The sequence below is a fragment of the Alligator mississippiensis genome, chromosome 5 (assembly GCF_030867095.1).
Source record: "Alligator mississippiensis isolate rAllMis1 chromosome 5, rAllMis1, whole genome shotgun sequence".
Lineage (NCBI taxonomy): Eukaryota > Metazoa > Chordata > Crocodylia > Alligatoridae > Alligator > Alligator mississippiensis.
In genome coordinates this window covers 51,709,078-51,728,381 of record NC_081828.1, presented here as the reverse complement: position 1 = coordinate 51,728,381, position 19,304 = coordinate 51,709,078, and the positions used below count along the sequence as shown (strand labels likewise).

At 41.7% G+C, this 19,304-nt stretch overlaps 1 protein-coding gene across 6 annotated transcripts in view; it reads right to left on the bottom strand.

Moving 5' to 3' along the window:
* CEP350 (centrosomal protein 350) overlaps window positions 1–19,304 on the bottom strand; it is a 114,858-nt gene that overhangs the window by 62,305 nt on the left and 33,249 nt on the right. For 4 of the 6 annotated variants that reach the window (XM_014596018.3, XM_019500273.2, XM_059728367.1 and 1 more), the window contains 7 exons: window positions 18,268–18,414; window positions 11,681–12,342; window positions 10,888–11,009; window positions 7,572–8,638; window positions 5,635–5,788; window positions 3,028–3,191; window positions 2,265–2,451 (listed from right to left, as the gene is read on the bottom strand). In XM_014596018.3, the coding sequence (XP_014451504.2) occupies window positions 2,265–2,451; window positions 3,028–3,191; window positions 5,635–5,788; window positions 7,572–8,638; window positions 10,888–11,009; window positions 11,681–12,342; window positions 18,268–18,414 (2,503 nt within the window). The remainder of the gene's footprint in view (window positions 1–2,264; window positions 2,452–3,027; window positions 3,192–5,634; window positions 5,789–7,571; window positions 8,639–10,887; window positions 11,010–11,680; window positions 12,343–18,267; window positions 18,415–19,304) is intronic. The other 2 variants (XM_014596019.3, XM_019500274.2) reach the window with 2 other exon arrangements.

The window sequence follows — 19,304 nt, the reverse complement described above, 5'->3', positions numbered from 1 at the left end:
ATTAAAGATAGTGGCCCTGCCTTGACTAATGGATTGCTTGTAGAGATAGCATTTCTTAGATCTAAAGCAGGGGTATCCAACCTTTTTGAACGTGGGGCCGGATCACAAATTTTTTATCACCTAGTGGGCCAGTGAGCCATATTCAAAGATGTCACAGGAAGTGGTATCATATCAGGAAGTGATGTCACGTGACCTTCAACACCAATGACGTTGCAGGGGTTGACATGGTGCTGGCTCACGTGGCATGCATGCCCAGGTTGACATGGTGCTGCAGGAGCTGCTTGGCTACAACCAGGCTGACCTGGTGCTGGAGAAGCCACGGGGCCAGGCCAGGGTTAACCTGGGGCCCACCCAGCCTGCCGGTGCCATGACCAGGTTGACATGGTGCTGCAGGACCTGCCTGGGAAGAACCGGGTCGGCACCAGCCAGGTAAAGCAGCATGCAGCTGAAGCCGGCTTCCCATGTGCTGCTGGGGACGGGAGGAGGATGGCCAGGTCTGCACCGGCCAGCAGAAGCGGCGGCGGAGCCATGTGCTGCTCGGGACTGACCGGTGCAGGCTCGTCCTGTCCCAAGCAGCACACAGCTCAGCCAACGCTTCTGCTGTCCAGTGCAGACCCGGCCAGGCTCCTCCCGTCCCCAGCAGCACATGAGAAGCGGCCCCCTCAGGGTCTCGCGCGCAGGCAGCCAGGCCTGGAGAGCCGCAGCACCCGGGGAAGACTGGCCGGGGGAGCAGGCACCGCCTTGCTGTGGGGCGGGGCAGGGCGGGGCAGGGCAGGGCAAGGCAGGCTTGAAGCGGGCAGGTGAGGAGGCATGTGAGGGCCGGAAGTGCCAGCAGCCTCTGCTTGGCCTCCCGCGCAGGGCCACTCCCCCAGGCCCCCGCGGGGGCCAGCAGCTTCCCTCCCCTCGCTGCTGGCTGGGGCCCGTGGGCTGGCCCTGCCCGCCTAGCCGCAGCCCCACCACTGCCCCTGCCCTGCGCCGCCGGCTCCGCGCCCCACACAGCCACCACCACTGCTGCCGCGGCTCTGCACTCCGTGGCGTTGGCTCCGTGCTCTGCGCTGCCACCGTGGCCCAGATAAAATGGCCTGGCAGGCCACATGGCAGCCCGCGGGCCATATGTTGGACAAGCCTGATCCAAAGGAATTCTTTATTGTCAGCTTCTCCTACAAGTAAAATCAAGGTTTATGGTCAACATTTTTAAAATAAGATGCCTGAAGTTAGGTACCTGAATGGGGTCAGACACTGAACAAAGAAATTGGATAACTGTATTAAGCCGTTATACTTCATAAAATTCAACAAAAATTTCAAGGTTGAAAAGTGACAAAACAAAACTTCTAATTTTTTGAGTGTTGTCCATAGGTGGCTTAACAATCACTAGAAAGTCATGCTGCTACATAATGAGACATTGATACATCTTATTAGGCAAGGGAGAGGTTTTAAAAACCAGTCCTGGATTATCGGTATAAAATCAGCTAAAATAACGCAATTCATGAGGTCATTCTTTACACCCTCAAAAAATTTAGATTTGAGCAGTGACTTGTATATTTCTAAAGTTTAAAAAAGAATGACACACACTTGCTTCCGTTTTCAACACACTTAAGTTTTTCTTCTATGCCACAGTTAATTGTCTGAAGAGAAAAGCCAGCATAGTGATAGTAAAAATTGGAAGGGGGAAGGGGGGAAGAGAAATTTCCAGGAGGTAACAGACAACCCTTTTGAAGTTAGGTGAAGAAGATGGTTTCTCAGTTTTTCTGAAGTTTTCTTGCATAGTTGTGCTGCATATAAGAATATGCACCAATATATACAGATCTCTGTGCTAGCTTTTTTCCTCAGTCCTGGAGGTGGCTAGACATATCAAGACGTCCTACATCCATCCACAAATATAGAAACAGTCTGTACTCAGAGACCATGCCAAAAGGCCAAAGACAGATAGTGCTGGAACTACCTAGACCTGAGGAAGCGTAAGAGTATATGGGTCCAAAACATTGGGATGCAAATACAGCAGCCTGACCAGCGTCCAGCAGGATAACTCTCTATCATAGTTCTGACATTTATTTAACCAGTTAGAAGGTAAAAGTTTAGTCCCAATACAGAGAAGTTTAAAAATATAGCAAAATTATCCAAATGTAGTTCAAAAACAGATTGGCCTATACATCCGTTTCTTTTCTCAATATTTTGCTTGCATTTGTATTACATGCTTGAAATACTATAACTCAACATCAAATTCTAGTAATATGTGCATGGGATCTTATAAGAGACCACTTTACCTCACTGAGTGCCCAGACAGCTCTTCCAAAGTACTGTCAGTATCTGGACTCTGCTCATGATCTCTGTTGGAAATTCTGCTGCTAGGTAAGGACTTCTTTGCCTGTTGGGATCCATGGTCTGACTCAGACAGCATTTTGTCTTCTTCCATGGGAAACTGACGTGAACTTCCATTAAAAGATTCTAGCTCTACAAAAACACAATACTGGCAAAGTTAATTCCAATAGTTAGCAGTTACTAGCTACAGAAACAAAAAACTGGGGTAACTCCCCCTGCCACACACACACAGGCTTTGTGTAGTCTAAAGAATTCTTGAATTCAAGAAAAACACAATTGTGTAAATACTGCAAGTTCTTACACAGAGGACATTCATAAAGGAGCTAAATTTACTAATTTGAGAGCGTCCGTTATCACTGCAAGTCAAAGCAACTATGCACACATAATAGTCAATTCTCTTGCACTGTGCACAGGACAAATAGAATTATAAATGAGCAATTTACATGGATGGAGAAGAGAAAATATAACTACCAAAGACAAATATTTGCCATTCTCCTTAGAAAAATAATGTGATAAAAGTAGATATTTTTCATTAAGAATCAATAAGACATTTTAATACCTGCACTGGATTAGAGGTGCATACTATTAACCCCCAAATGATAAAAACCTAATTATAGCAACAAAAAATCCTAGAAATATCCTTAGAAGTCTGAGCATACCAATATAAGCATATGAAAAAAGGAAGGATACAGTCAGCATTACACTTACTTTCCTTTCTCCCAATTCTTTTAGAAGAAGTAGATGAGCGAGAAGATGCTGCAGAACGGTGCCCAGATGAATGCGGAGAGCCAAGTTCTACAGACCGAGGCTCATGAGGAGACCTCCTGCTGCGAAGTTCTTCCCGAATACTGGCAATGCTGCTGCCACTGATACTGTCATGGAATGAAAACACCAGCTACAGACTTGAAAGACCTCCACTCCACACAACAAAAGCGCAAATGCTTTTGAGATGACAAGTGACTAGTAAGGGTGTGTGAAATGGGCTGCATTCTATTCGGATACGGCCCAAATCAGGGACAGTGATTCGATTAGTTGATTTGGATCACTGTCCCAAGTTCGATTCAGCTTGAATCCGAATCTGAAGATTTGATGCCGATTCGGAGAATCAGGGATTTGGCCATAGACATAGCTTTAAATGATTTTTCTACATACCTCAGGGTGCCAGGTGTGGCTTGTGAATGCTGCGATGGTGCGGTGGATGAAGTGTCTCACAGGAGCGCTGGGGGGGCCCCCCCGCATGCTTGGCAGCAAACCCAAAAGTAGACTGGAAGTACTTCCAGTCCATTTCCAGGTCAGCTGCTGAGCATGCGGGCCCCTCCCCCACCCCAGTGATCAGCCACAGGGGGACCTAGGGTGCCCCCCCAGACCCAGGAGGCACCAGTTGCCATGCCAAGGGAGGTGCGGGGGCCCCCTCCCGTGCACTCCCCAGTGGACCTGGAAGTGCTTCTGGTCCACTTCCGGGTCTGCTGCCAAGTGCACTGGGGAGCCCCCCATGCTCCTGTGGGATGCTCCATCCGCCCCAGCATCTCAGCATTCACAAGCCACCTGGTACCTTGCAGTATGTAAAAGAAACATTTAAAGCTGTGTCTACATCCGAATCGCCGAATCTATCCGAATCAATTCAGAGGGTTCTGATTAGATTCAGAGAGATCAAAGGGTCTCCTTATTCAATTTGGATTCAGAGGTTCGGCCACCGAATGAAGCCGAATCGAATCAGGGACTGAAGCTTCACATAGCCTTAGTGAGTAGACGGTGGGGTAAATGATATTGCTTCATTAAAAAACCATGTTGAGAAATACTTAAAAAAAAAAAAAGTATTAGAAGACATTTGTAACTTGCTAAGATATGTAAAACACATGAATTCTAACCCAGATGTGGAAAACTAAAAGATGATTACTTGCATCATTCCAAATAAAAATTTTAAATGGGAATTCAACTACAAATGTGGACATAACATAACCATTTTTCTGATATAATATCCCCCCGCCATCCCATAGTAAACAGAAAATCAAGCATTAAGTTAAGGGTCCTCAGTTGTTACAACAGAAAAAGCTAAATCATAGTTGGGGCCTACCTAAATCACAGTGGAAGTTTGTGGCGCAGCAGCACCTTTAATCTTGCCTGTTTCACCACATCCCCCCCCACCCGCAGCAGTATTTATTCCCTGCCTCCCCCACAGCCACTGAGTAGCTGAGGCAATTAATGTCATGGTTTCTGCCTCTTAGCCATTCAGCAACAAGGGGAGGGGTGGGCAGCAAAAAGAGTGAGATTAAAAGTGCCACTGTACTGCAAAATTCTGTCGTGATTTAGGTAGGTGCCTAATCTGAGTATCTCCCTTTCTCAGCAAGGTATTTCTGAGCATTTTTATAGATAGGAAAACCCTAAATCTAATGCTTAAAATTAACGAATTACATATTCACATTGAAAAATTCAGTCAATTCACTAAATTCAACTATTTTCATAATAAAAATTAGACACTCTAGAATGTCATGGTTTTGGAATTCTAAACAAATACAGAGAAGATCTTAAAATCTAAGAAAGTTTTTAAAGAAATATTTTTGCTAAATCTTACTGGAACCTTGAAAACATTTTATACTCTTCAGTAAACTACTACAAAAAGATGGTACTTTACAAACATTAAGCAGTTAAGCAGCATAACAGCTATGAACAGTTGAGAACTGTAAACTTTTCACCAGTTTACAGAAGGGGCAGCAAACCTGGAAGAGTTAAAAGAGGCCACACACCAAGTGATAGCAGAACTGGGATTAGGTCCCAGAAGCAGTCAACTCTCCCCATTTGTCCCTAAACCAGCAATTCTCAACCAGAGTGCCTTGAACTCCATTCAAGGATGCTGTGGGGTGCCACAAAATGGTAGCACTGTTAGAGGCACAAGCACGATTCACAAGACAAACCCAGAGATTCCAAATAGGAATCAGTAGCGTAAAAACATACTGGCCTGTTGTAGTCTGAGTTCTTTGCAACATAAGAACTGCTGTATTACTTTTCACTTGTTTTTTTGACTACAGAGAAGTAAGAGCTAGCATTTTCCAAGGTATGACTAGTCTAACGAAGGGAGCCTCAAATGTAAAGAGGTTGAGAACCACTGCTCTGAAACATTCTTCTTGATATGTCAGTTGTGCGAGATCACAAATAAATATTTCATTGACTCTAGTGAAATATTATTTCTCTTTCATGGATAAGATGAAACAGGGTGCACACATATTACTTGATGTGAAAAGGAAGTCTTCATAAATTCTCTCAGAAATTCAGGATCATTTAAAAAAGTTTTTCTTCAAATACTTAAGATACAATTACCTAGGCTCAAGACCATTCTTTTTGTCTGTCAGAGTTCCACTCCCTTGTGATGAAACAAAGTCATCTTCATATGAAACAACACTATCCGGAGGGCTCATGGCAGGAAGTAAAGGTCGCAGGATTGGAGACCCACCATTTGACCTTTCTTCAAGTCCTGTGAAAAAAAAGAAGGGATGGGAGTGGGGAAACGAGACAGTTAACAGCAAACTCCACATTGTCCACTTCACAGGGAATGTTTCCGTAAGATTTAAATAATTCCACCAATAATCATCACATCATCTATACTGATATTGATTCCACTTAGAAAACATTTTCTGGATAGCATGATGCTTGAGAATGGAGCCGTCTCTATTCTATTTCTCTCTCAAAATAAATGTAGCAAATGCCATCAACTTGAAAAATGAAAAAAAAGATCAAGAGGACAGAATGTAGGCTACCTTCCTGAACAACAGTCAGCATCAAATGACTCAGAGGGCAAGAGGGTGCAACAGAACAGATGTAATTTCACTTGTAAAAAGAAAGAATAGCTATGCACGCAAATGGAAAGAAGTGTTTTGCATGAGAAAGGTCTAAAACTTACAGGTCAAGTTGACCAATTAATTTGCTCACTTAAGCAAGATATACAATCTGTTCAATATTTATTGATGTACCAGAATCATATCTGCTGGAGACCAAAAGATTGCCACAGAGGTTTTCGTTTATTAACTGTCTTGCTTACCAAATTATTTTCCAGAGCCACTGCTGAATAAAGCATATGAATAATTGAGGTTACAAATAAAGATTTACCCACTCAAAGTAACCTGCCCCTGACTATATAGCACTATTTTCAGAAGTAGAGAGAATCTGGCATATATAAAGTCACTAACATTTTTTATATTAAGCAAATTGTGCATATAGTATGCATTCCATCTTTTTGGCTAAACTGCAACAGGAAGGGAATGGGATGATATGCTGTTAGAACTTTGGTGCAAAGCTAGATCCTTTTGTCAGAAAAAAACTCACTTAAGAAATCACATCTGCGGGGCTGGAGGGTAGATTTGGAATGGAGCTGTGGTAGGAGGATGCATACTCCCAACCACTGGCTCAGTTCTCCCTGGTGGCTCCATTTGCCCCACTACATTAAAGAAACCTGAAAAGAAAGAAAAGGGGCAGTACTTACCTTTTCCTCACCAACAAGGCCCTTCTTGTACATTTAAATTGCCAAAAATATATATTTTAAAAATGGAATTAAATTAAAATTGACAAAAAAAAATCAATTAAAATTGACAAAAAAATAGCCAAAAGCTGACAAAATGGTTAGCAATGCAGATGCAGTGGCATTTGAAGTAAATTTTAAAATGACAATGCTCTGAGCCAATAGGCACGTTTATAACATGAAGGTAAAAGCAATTGGGAGGAAGAGAGAAAGGTAAGTGGCTTGCCAAACAAGAAGTTGGGGAGACTTCTACAGAGAAATGATTCAGAACTGCATGAAGTGAAGTGAGCCCTCAGTCTGATTCACAAACCCAACCTGAGTTAGTCAGGTCCAAAAGATCTTTGGATGTGATGAAGTATCTGAGCACACCTTACCTTTAGATTTGTATGTTTAAGAATGGAAACTACCATGCATTGAAGAGAGCAAAACTGTCTTAGTTCATTGTACATACAATGAAAAATACTATTTATGGCCCAAATTAGGGTGGCATTACATTGAATAGTTAATTTTTTTAAGAAACAACAACAAATCACATGTCTTCTTGGATTTAAAAAACAGCAATCACTTAAGAACTACAGAGAAAGTTTTAAATAGAAATGCTGCATCTTCATATTAAATGTTTAAGACGCTTGAAAACTGATTCCTTGCTAGGGAACACAACTAAAAGAAAGAATCAACATGAAAACTGCAACTATGCACTCAAGATTCCCTATATTATTACTATTTTCCATTTTTCCCTTACCTTTTCCATGTAGCTGGTAAGATTTTGCAAAGATGTTGATGACGCTATGTGGACTTCCTTTTGCTAGTTCCTCCCATGGTCCCTTACTCTGAGTGCTACTTGTCTGTGTAAAAAGTGGCATGTACTTTTCAGCCTCCTTCTGAAATTCTTTTATGGGCTCAAAAGCATTTTTTTCCCGCACACAAAATTCCTTTTCTTTGAACACCTCAGCTGTCTTCAAGGGAGATTGTCTACTCTGGCTTCCATCTTCCTCGGAGAGACTCCCTTCACTTAGAAGAGGTCCTTCACTGATTGAATCTATGCTAGAATCACGAGGAATTATGACTTTGTTTTGACCATAAGGCTGTTTTTCACAACCAGGGGAGTCAGTTGACCTCTTTGATAAATGTCCTAGGATTCCTTCAGGTCTTTGACTGGCTGGGGACCTCATTCCAAGGCTGACTGCAGCTGTATGAGGCCTGATAGTTTCAGGAAGCTTTTTAAATTCACTTAGGTTGCCCACTCCAGGAAGGTTATCATCGAAACTTGTATGAGACACACAGGTACCCAACATTTTCTGAATTCTGGCTGAGAAAACATCTTCATTATCCTCTCTCACAGGAGGACTCACAACTTTAGCCCACCGCCCATCATCCAGATTCCCTTGGTGAAGGAGTTCGTGCTCAGTGTTCCAGACAGAGCCATAATTAATGCCAGCCCCAGCTAACTTCTTGGTTTCACTTTCAATCCTACTAGAGAGAGAAGCAGCCGTAGCTTTCAGAGCTTCAATGCGTTCCAATTTACTCCTGTATTGACCAGTGGCTGGTTTTGCTAAGAGATCTTGCTGTGCAGAAGATGAATTCAGGTAAGGCTGAGATGTCAGAGTCAGAGATCCCATAGCAGCATTATGATTCCTCCTGGGTGATGGTGCTGTGTCAAAGTCCTTTTGCAAAAGGCCCATCTGCTCCAAGCTCAAAAGCTGGGAGAAAAGACCCCCACTTGAGCCTGCAAAAGGTTGTGGTTGCGAAAACTGGACTCGTGGGCTCAATCTGTCTGGTTGTATCCAAGTAGGTTCCATCAAATCATTTCTGAAATTAAAAGACAACTTTTCTATCTGTAATTTACAATTACTAACAGCTGATGTGAACATATGTCTTTATAACAGGCAATTTTTAAAAAAACCCACCAGACACAATGTTTAGTCTTTTGGAAATAAATGCTAAACATACCAAAATAAGGAAGTACTATATTTATATAAAATATACACTACATACTTATTAAATTAAGATGCTTTCCTAAATACTATTGTGTTGTAGCAAGTAACATACCTTAGTAAGAGAAACACGCTTTTCCCTAAGGCTTCAGAGAGCCTTTCAGACACCATTTATACTTTCTTTGCAAGTCCTGTCATCAATTCTACCATGCCCAGAGAATACTCTATAGCAGTGGTTCTCAACCTTTTTTTATACTAGGACCCATTTGTAAACATCGATGGCGAGTTCTGACCCAGTATCTTTCACTCCTGCCCTGCTACTGCCCGCCCCCAGCCCTCCAGTGTGTGGGACAGGGGGTAGGTGCATGGGAGCCCCCAAGAGGTCCCTTGCAGGCTGGAACTCTACCAGCCTGCAAGGCAAAAGACATGTTTTCCTGTGTTTTTCTCCTTTAAAGGAGAATTCAGTTTTAAATGTTTGATCATAACCCTTCTCTCCTGTTATTAGCATTCATGCTTATTTTTGCTTTTGGTATGACCAATGTACAAGTACAGGAATTGTTATTTTATCCTGTCCTTTGCAGCAACACTAGAATACTATCCAAACTATTACCGCTTGATCTTCCTAACGTTATAACTAAAATTCTTCCTAACGTTATAACTAAAATTCTTCCTGCCTAGAGAAACTGAGTTTTAATCTGACCAAGTTAAACCAAGATACTAACCTACATGTTATACAATGTAACACAGGTCAGCAATGTTTTCCGACAAGGGTGAGAGCAGGGGAGGGGGAACTGTGTGATCGGAATGACCCAGTTCATTTCAGAGAGAGTCAGACATTAGGACCCAGCTACTGCCAGGGCTTCTCCCTGACACTCAGCTGCAGTTTGGTGCTTCAAAAGCCCCCCACTTCCATAGTCCATGCTGCCAAAGACAGAGCTACCCCACTGCTAGAGCCCCAGGAAGCTGATTGAGATGCAACGCAGGGAGAGCCCACTTCTGCAGAACCCTAGGCAGGTCATTGCTGAGTAGCAGAAGTAGAGGCCCCCACTTCTGAATGTCATAAAAACTCCAGCCCTGTAAGCTGGATCCAAAGCCTTCACAGGCCAGATCCAGTCCAGAACCTGTAGCTTGCCAATTTCTGCTCCATAAGAAATATAATATGAAATAAAGACCAAATTATAGTTCCTGTGAATAAGGGGACAAAGTTAAGGATGGGCTAAACAGCCTTAGTGATAATTTTCTCATTTTTGCATGTTTAATTATGCATCTAGAACATTCTTATTATAAGTTTGATTTATTAAAAGTGATATGTATTAGTTTAAGCATCCAGGAAAGAAGAGCTGCTCTTGATGATCTGCTCAGGTCCCTTCCAACCCTACCAACTATGAATCTATAAGCTCACAATCTAAACTAGACATACTATAGAGCAAATGACCAGACAAAGGCCAGGTTTAAAACACTGCAGTCTTTCTTTGCTGCTTTTAAATGTTAGCAGATTATCAAAACAGCTTCAGGGAAGAACAATGTTTAAGGAGAATATCTGAAAAGCAATAGAAGACTGCTTGTTACACAACAGGAAGAGAGAGAATTCCAAATATGAAGACAATGCTGGAAAGATATAAACTGAGCATTTCGTAGGAAGCAGGTAGAAAAAAAGTGTGACAAGAGGTAAGAAAAAGCTAGACCAGGAATGTAAGAAGAAGCAGAATTGTATGGAGTTCCAAAAAAAACAAGTTTAAACCCAAAACAAAGGTAAGAAGGAAACAAGAGAATGACTAAGCAGCAGATGTGTGTAGATGACTATTTGTTCTTAGATAGAAAAAAGGACTTCATCTCTCCAACATATGCAGAATATCAATGGCAGCTGTCAATTATCTTTCAAAATGCTATTTATAGATTACGTGATTTTGAGGCAGATTGGCAACTAATATTTACATAACCTTTAGCGCATCAGCTTCTATAATACCACAAAACAAAATGGTAATTCTCCATTTTAAATAATCCTACTTACATAAAACAATTTTACAACCACTATAAAGGCAATGGTCCTCTATAGAACATAATGAACTTCTACAAGTCAAAGACACTATTTCTGTATTCTTCCAAGTGTCCCTACCTACTTACCTAACAAGAGGCTGCGACGGTTCTGACAGGGACATATCACTACTGGAAGATGCACTAGGAGGACGTTCTTGTGCTTTGTTTTCTTTGTCCGATTCCCCAGATGGCTGATATACTGGCCTGGCCTAGAATGAAAACACCACCAAAAGCTAAAATTTGTTAGTGTTCAAGCAACTTGGAAGCTTAAGTTAAAGGTTAAAGGGACTTGCTTTAGTATTATGCTGCAAGGAATTCTTTACTAATATGCATAAAGAGAAAAGAATTTTTCAGGCTTTTCTCTCAACAAGACAAACTAGAAATAAGCTTTGTTCATAGCCAAACAGAAACCAAATTAACACTGATGTTCTGTCTTCTGTAACCATTTTTAATACTCAGTCTCTGACTGCCACGAATTAAATATTCTCAGTGGTCACAGATAAGCCCTTAGTTGACAGAAGTCGGAGTCAAAGCCTTTCATTCAGATGCTGAGGTCTGTTAAATGCATTCCTCTAGTCAATCTATAAGCAACACATCAGCTGCTGTTTATAACCGAGACACCTGTTTTCCATTAACCTTTATGGTGGGTCTTCCTGCGCTGGACAGCAGTCTCTTGCATGGAAGTTCTGTTGTTGTAGGACCTACCTCCACCATATCCAGCTAATGAACAAGCCAAGGGTACAGCTTTTAGTATACACCACTGTTTTCACAGATTTGATTTCTTCCTCTAACAATAAGCTGAAAAGGACAAGTCAGAGCACTCTATTCTACCCTCTGTTATGTTTGATTTCAAAGCACTGAGACAGTGAAACTGCCATACCTGCATTTCCTGAACAGCAGCAAGCTTAGAAGGCTCCTCTAACAGAGTCTGTTCCAGCAACAGTTTAGAATAGGTTTCTTGTAATCGCCTAGCTGCTGAAGGTTCAGGAGGTGGCATATTCTTTGCTTTAGCAAAAGCCTCCCTCTGTTTCCTGTAAAGCTCTTGAAGTCTTTTGTTCTTCTGTTCTGTTGCTTCCTTCTGTGCCTTCTTCTCTTCATTCTGCCTTCTCTTCCTCTCTTCTTGCTGTCTAATAATGTACTGGCGAACCTCATCTGTATCATAGTGACGCTTTTTGGAGATAACTTGAGGCTCTTCACAGGAAGCTAGCTTGTCTGGTTTTCTTTTGGTTGGACTGTGGCTCCTGGCACCTTGAGTAAGCAAAACAAATTTCTGGCTCTGCTTTTCACCATCTTTCTCCTGCTTTGTACTCTGAGTCATGGACTCCAACTGCAGGTCATCAAGAATTCCACGTATCTCCACAGGTAGAAAATCCTTATTTAATGAGCTGTGATCATCTTGTTTACTCTCTGGAAGAGTATTTTCCAATTTCTTAAGGTTATTCTCAGACCGTACTTTACTCCTTGACCGTTCCGAACTTCTTGAATAGGTTTTATTGGTAACATCCAGCCTGGGATCTGAGCTTGTCCTTCCAATACAACCTGCTAAAGAACAGAGGGATCAGAGGTACTGCATTTAAGAATTTTGACTGGAGAAGAGGAGATTTCATTTTAAAATAATTTAAACATTGTTTTATGTAAAAAAAAAATTGAACCTTTTTTTTAAAAGGTAAAGCTAAAGTTTGGGAGGTACAAACCACCAGAGAAGTATCTACAAATATTTTCAGGTACCAAACAGAAAGAACCAAGTACTTCCAAAACCCTTAAGGTATTACTAATTGGAAACAATCAGGCACTGGATTATAGCCATCAAACCTGTAGACACGCCATCTCTCTGCTTCATAGAAAAGAATTCTCATTGCTAAAATATCTAGTGTTTTACAATGAAAAAAAAATTCTCTCTCCAGTAAACAGTACATACAAAGTTGTATCAGCTTCCTTAAACAAGAACTCTCCTTTATTTCCAATTCCATGTAACTCAAAAAAAAGTAATTATATTTTCTACAAAAGTTGCAGAAACATTCATTGCCTTCAGAACAAATATACCCAATAATCTACCTTAACTGCGAACTTCTGAACAATGTCACCCATGTAGATCCCATTTGCCTCCTGCTTGTAATAGCTGAATCTTTTGAATATCAGTGCACATTGGGCATAAGACTACAACCTAAATGTCTTTTTGCCAATCCCCTGACAGGAATAATGGGCAGGGCAGCCACCACCTTTTCTTAACAATCTGGAATCTCAGATAGAAAGAATGGGATCCATATGGGTGATACCATGTTGAAGGAAAAAAAAAAAACATATTTAGGTCTAATTAACTGAGTATGCACCTGCAGATCACAGATAATTGCTAAACAGTGCCTCATCTAGAGTTGAAATAGTGATGTGCGCTACCTACATGTGCTGTAAAGAAAATGTTTCTATCCCACAAAAAACTTTGAGATTTCAAAACCTGTCCCTTTCTGCACGCAGATGAACTTCAAGAAAAAGCAGAGAAATATATTCCACTCGAGAATAGTCAAGAGTCTAGCAGTCAGAGTACATTCATACAACACGGTGACCAGGGTCGAAGTCTGTAGTCCAAATCAAAGAGATCAGATATTTGAACCTAGAGTTCCCACCTCTAAGAACAGTGCTTCAAAATATCTATCTGTTTCCTATTCTCTCTGGTTTTGACCAGAAATTCCTTTCTGGACACCTTTATTCATAGAAGTTTAACAAAAACAAATGGTTTCAATGAAATGGCATTTGTCATGAAAAAAAAACAATTTAATTAACTCCTGCCCAGCTCTACTAGCCCCTCCTCCCATCCCTGCTCTCCCCAGTGATCACTGTGTTGTCCTCTCACACTTGGTACATGATCTGGCAGTCAGATGAAGACTACAGTGCATAAGTAGAGTAATGGGATTATTTCACAAAGGTACCTTCTAAGTTTCACACATGGGATGTTTCTAAAACATGCACAGGAAGCAGTCTATACTCTAATGATACTTGTCTTAATATTTACAAATAAAGATACATTAGTTATGATAGCAGAATGATATGCATTATATAATTCGTCTTGATAGTCTCTGAGAGGTGGTCTGGCCCTACAAGGCACCGGGAAAGCCTAATAACACAGTCAGAGGACAGTCTGAAAAGGTTTGCCCTTCCAGTATAATAAAGCCCCTGAAAAACCCAGAAGTGTGGAGTTCCTTCTCTCCTAGAACAGAATGGTTTAGGAAAGGAAGCAGATGAACTGACAGACTAGTTCAGGTGTCAGTAACCTACAGCCTGAAGGCTGTATCTGTTCTGCCAAAATTTTTTTTTCTGGCCCTCAAAGTTGCAAGGTGGCTAGATAAAACGGTGGGGGTGAGGACACAAACAGCAGCCTACTGTAAAACCAAGTTACATTTATTTAGTATGCCCTTGCTAAAATGCCAATCCCTGAACTAAGTTTAATTGAAACAAAATTGACAAAAATGTCTGGAGGGTCTCAACACTACCTTCTCTCTGTGAAAATGCTGTGTTAGAAGAATCAGCCATTACAGGCTTCAGTTTGGTCACCTTCTTGGCTAATGCAGTAGTGAATAAAAGTGAATACAAAGAAAGCGTTATGAATGAGGTGCTGTAAAATAAATTCCAAAAGGGGCTGGGAGGAGGGGATTCTTTGACACAGAATCCAACAAAGAGGGAATCCTGTAACAGATGCAGTAACCCAGGTAGCCTGCAGTATCCAGCTTTCTTAGAGGAAAAAAACTGAACATCACTGGAGCAGAAGTGATATCCACAGACTGCAGCAATGTGCAGGATGAAAGTCCGGAATGTTTCAAAAGCAGGATCTAGTCAAAGATCTTGGATACAGAAGCCTTTGCCCAGTTGATATTGCAATGAGCTGCCCAAACTGAAAATCTTTTCTGTTTAGAAGAGTAAGCTTTCCTCACAGAGAGATTCCTTTTTTAGAACAGAAATCCTTCCAGTTGTAGGGAGCACTTTCTGTCCCAAGTGCTGAAGCAGACTACATCCAGACTGTCAGAGGGTCTGAACAGACATCTGCATAAAGGTCTGTCAGCTCTACACTGGTAAAACTAAAAACTTGTTGAGGATTAAAATATAGCTCAACCAGAGAGGGCTGATGCCTCCTTGCCTGCATATAAAGTACATTGCAAACATGTTATATGGTAAATATATTATTGGTTAGAACCTATAGCATGGAATTCCATAAAAACAGACTGGGAAGCAGGTGATCACTTATAACATCAGGACATTTATGTGAAGAAAATCAAGTCCTTCTGAGAGCAGATTTCTCAAGGGCATTTAGCATTTCAAATGCATTTGTGACTTCAAGAGAAAAGTAGAGAAGGGTAGCCTCTTCAAATGTTCGAAGGGGTATATCAACCCATTCAGTGCTCATACAGGATGTGATAGGGTTACAATTCTCATGTTAACTTAATGCTATTTGAAACACCACACAAACATTAGCCAGACTTGTAATGGGCACAACCGAAGTCTGGCAAGCAGCATCTTATAAATGTACACTGTCTTGTGACCTAGATGGCTGACACAGCTCTGTATTGTGCTTGCTGGATTAAACTTGATACTGGCAACTATCAACCAAAGGAATCTGTTTGAGAAGATAGGTCTTCATCAGTTTAGCAGCAGTTATGGATCCTATGAATTCAATCATCAGTAATTAGATGAAACTATTTCTCATAGCTCACTAAAATGACCAGCGTGAATAAGAAAATGACACAGAATAAGGCTGTGGTAATCTCTTGCCAGCCTTCTAGATATGGGTGGTTCATCTGCTCAGTGGAGTGGATAAACTGAATAGTCATTGTGCTGCCAGTGACTTGGCCAATTCCAAATTACAGATGCTTTCTATGGGCCACATAAATAACATTAAGGAAGTATATTTGTCTTCTAAACTTAAAAGCCATGACTAAACAATATTGAGCCTGAAAGGAATGGATAAAGAAAAACATTACCATCCTGATTCTACAGCAAAGTAAGCATTTGTTCAGTCTTCTCAGGTCTAGGATAGGACAAAGTTCGGCTCCCCTTTCCTTTCCTTTTTCTTCTTTTTTTTTTTTTTTTTTTTAGTAACAAGGGAGTATGTATAGAAGTGTTTTTTTCTATACTCTATACATATCTATAACTTCTAGATAGTCAACCATGGTGAGGCAAGTCATAAAAGGAAGAATAGGAAAGATGTTTACAAGAAATGAAATTGGATGGGACAGCCATGAATAACAATGTACATTCATCTTCCACTGTTACGGCAGACCAGGCCACACGGAACGGGACACTAAAGCATCCCAAAGTAAGAGTTGTCTTGAATCAAAGTATGGCTCTTCATCCTCATGTCAAAACTTGCTGCCTGGAAACAAGTGTGGGTCCAGGAAGATGACAGACTTCTGACCAGTCTAGGATTCTTCCCAGATGGATATTCAAAGGTGCATTTTGGAGATACAGTCATGTTCTGCCTGAAACCCAAAATGGCTTGCTATTTCCTGCTTGATGCCCAAGGAAAGTAGCATAGCAACTTTGAAGGAATGCAACATGGTATTGGTATCCTTGTTCTAGTCCTCTCAAGGAAAAGTCCTCAGTACTGTTTTGCGACTCGTTAGGGATATTTCAGGCTCATAGCTATGAAGCCCTGTATAATGTTCAAGAAGATGGTGTAGGCTTATAGTAATGTTTTGGCTAAGAACTGGCCTTCCCTTTAATGAAGGCTTTCAACTCCTATCTGGCATCCTGAATAAGAAAGGAAACTATTACAAGTTGGGCATGATTTGAAACCTGAAGGCACCAAGGGCACATCTACATGAGACGCGTTAACGAGCATTAACCTAATTTAATGAACATTATGGGTGCGTGTCTACACACGGGCACCCTTAATGTGCATTAAAAACGGCGAAATTAGGCTAATCACACCTAAATTTCATACCTGTTAGTGCAGGTATGAAATTTAGGTGCAATTAGTTAAAGCACATTAACACATATGTAGATGCAACCCGACATTAACTTTAGTGCCGGGTCTGCCCAGCCACTAGGGGCACACAGCAGAGCTGCAGGGACTTGGCACTAACTTCAGTGCCAAGTCCCTGCATGTGTAGACACCTTTCAAAAAAAATAAATAAATACAAAATAAAAAAATAGCTTAATGTGCATTAAATTTAGTCATGCTTAAATGCACGAGTAGACATGCCCCCATTTTGGTGCAAACAGAGGTGCAAAGTACAAAGGGGCAAACTAAAGTTGGAGTTTTTTTCTTTTTCCCCCCTTTTTAAAAAACAGTCTAGATGGGGGAAAATAAAACAGAAAAAAAAAGGTAGGAGGCAATTTTAGGCCCAACTGAGTTAGAAGAGAAAAATGCTAAAGGAGACAGAACACTGCTAAACAAAAGTCTTGCTACTTTGGGTGATAACAGAATTGAGAAACAGATGTAGCCATATTGCCCCTCAGGTTCTTGAGCAGGAGATAAGAACACATGAAAGATGTAAGTACAACCCTCACAGAAACTGCTGTTCAAATGTTGACCTGCTCCACATGAACCTCATGTACATGGTCAGTGGGACTCACAAGAACACAATCTAAGAAGAGCAATTTTCAAGCCAAATTCAGAAAATAAAAGTTATAGGGGATAAAAATAAGGTTTTAGGGGGGCACTGACATATCAGTTGGCTATTGGATCGGCACCAATAAAAGGAGAAATGACATTATTGGCTTTTTTTGGTCATTGTACCCAATAATTACAGCCATGTACACAGAGCACCCTAGCAAATGCAGTACAGTCCCCACATCCCACTGCTGGCCTGAGCTCACAACAGACTATACGTGTGGGTGAACAGCAGGAGGGGAAGGGGGCACAGGGCACAATGCGCAACAACAAAAGGACCATTACTGGCTCCTGCTGCCACTGCCATGGCAACACCGTGTGCACAGCAGGGGCCTGAGCACCAGGGCTGCTGTGGAGACGTTGAGCTGTGTGTGGGCAGGGTAAGGCACTGAGTGAGGGACCTTCCACTCTGCCAGGCATCAGGCGCCCTTGCAAAAGTGGCTTCCCCCTGGTGACTGCAGAAGCTTGGCTGTGTGGGGCCCATTGGCGCTGAGGCAGCGGTGTGCTTTGGGGCTCCAAATGCGCCCGGTGCAGCTATCCGCACAAGAAGGGGGGGCAGGAGTGCGCATGTGCTATAAATGCAAAACAAACAAAAGAAAGGTTTATTTATGTCAATACTTGAAAATGCCTTGCCCTCTTACTAGATCTCCATTACCAGATCGGCAATGGCCAACATGGTTAGTTAATCATCAGCCAAGAAAATCTTTATCGGTGCACTCCTATAAGGTTTTATAACAGAATCTGGTTGAGCTGCATGTCCATAATACAGCACAAACCTGCTTAGTACATGCATAACTCAAACACACAAAGCTGGTAAATGCATCAAAAGCAAAGGACGAATTAGTGTTAAATAAGGCCCAACTTACAAGATTTAGTAGCTCTTTCCCTTCCAGTCCTGTCACTGGATGTTGCTCTTCTGTCCTGTTGCTCTAGTTTGGGTGCTGGACCCAGTATCTTTTTTACTAGCTTTTGTCCATCCCGCCAAGATGATGCATTTATCACATGGCTTCCACCTACACAAAAAATAAGAACTGCAACACTGGATGGTTTGTTTTTTTTTGTCGCTTTAGATTCTAATGGAAATTTAAAATTAGGTCAATTTCAGGCTCCCTACTTTAGCCAGAATTTCCTAACCAGACATGCTCATTTAGCACAGCAGTGGTGTTGAACCCATGGCCAATGGGATGACTGCAACCCACAAAGCCTGTGTGAACAGGCCAACACTGGCATGAGCTCACCAGCATGTCAGCATGGCTTCTGCTAGAGCTCCACAGGCACAACAAGCTCTGAGCTCCCCAACGTGCCAGCACAGACACTGGCTGAAGTCATCACTTTCCTGAAACTCTGAAGCCTGCTGAATTCAGCCCAAGGTAACAGAGGGGATACATAGCCATGGCATTCATCCCCTGGGCTCCGAAGCTGCACAAAAGCAATGACTCCAGGCAGAGCCCGTGCTGACAACTGGTGAGCTCAGAGAGGTCACTGTGCACTCGAAGGTCCAGCAATACTTTTCTATGTGGCCGTTGGCCCATTTTTTACTGTAAGATTCGGCCTGTTTGTGAAAAAAGGTTGAGCACCAGCATAAGCAGAATATAAAGGCTAACTGGATAAATAAATAGAAATTGCACCCTAGCTACTTTATGTGACTGAAAACTCTAGATGCTGACCTGAAGTAAAATATTAGGAAGTTTAATTAAACTGTAAGCTAAAGCAGTCCTTCATAGACTTGTCACCTAAACCTGAAACAGGTTCCTATCAACGTTTTAAAATAGATGCAACAGCAAAGAAGGTTCTCTTGCCCAACTTGCCACTCTCAAGTACTTCTATGCCCCTTCAGAAAGACAGGGCAAGGGTTTATCTTTCCATTTCAGGTCAGCTGTCTGAACTAAAAGAAGCTAACAAA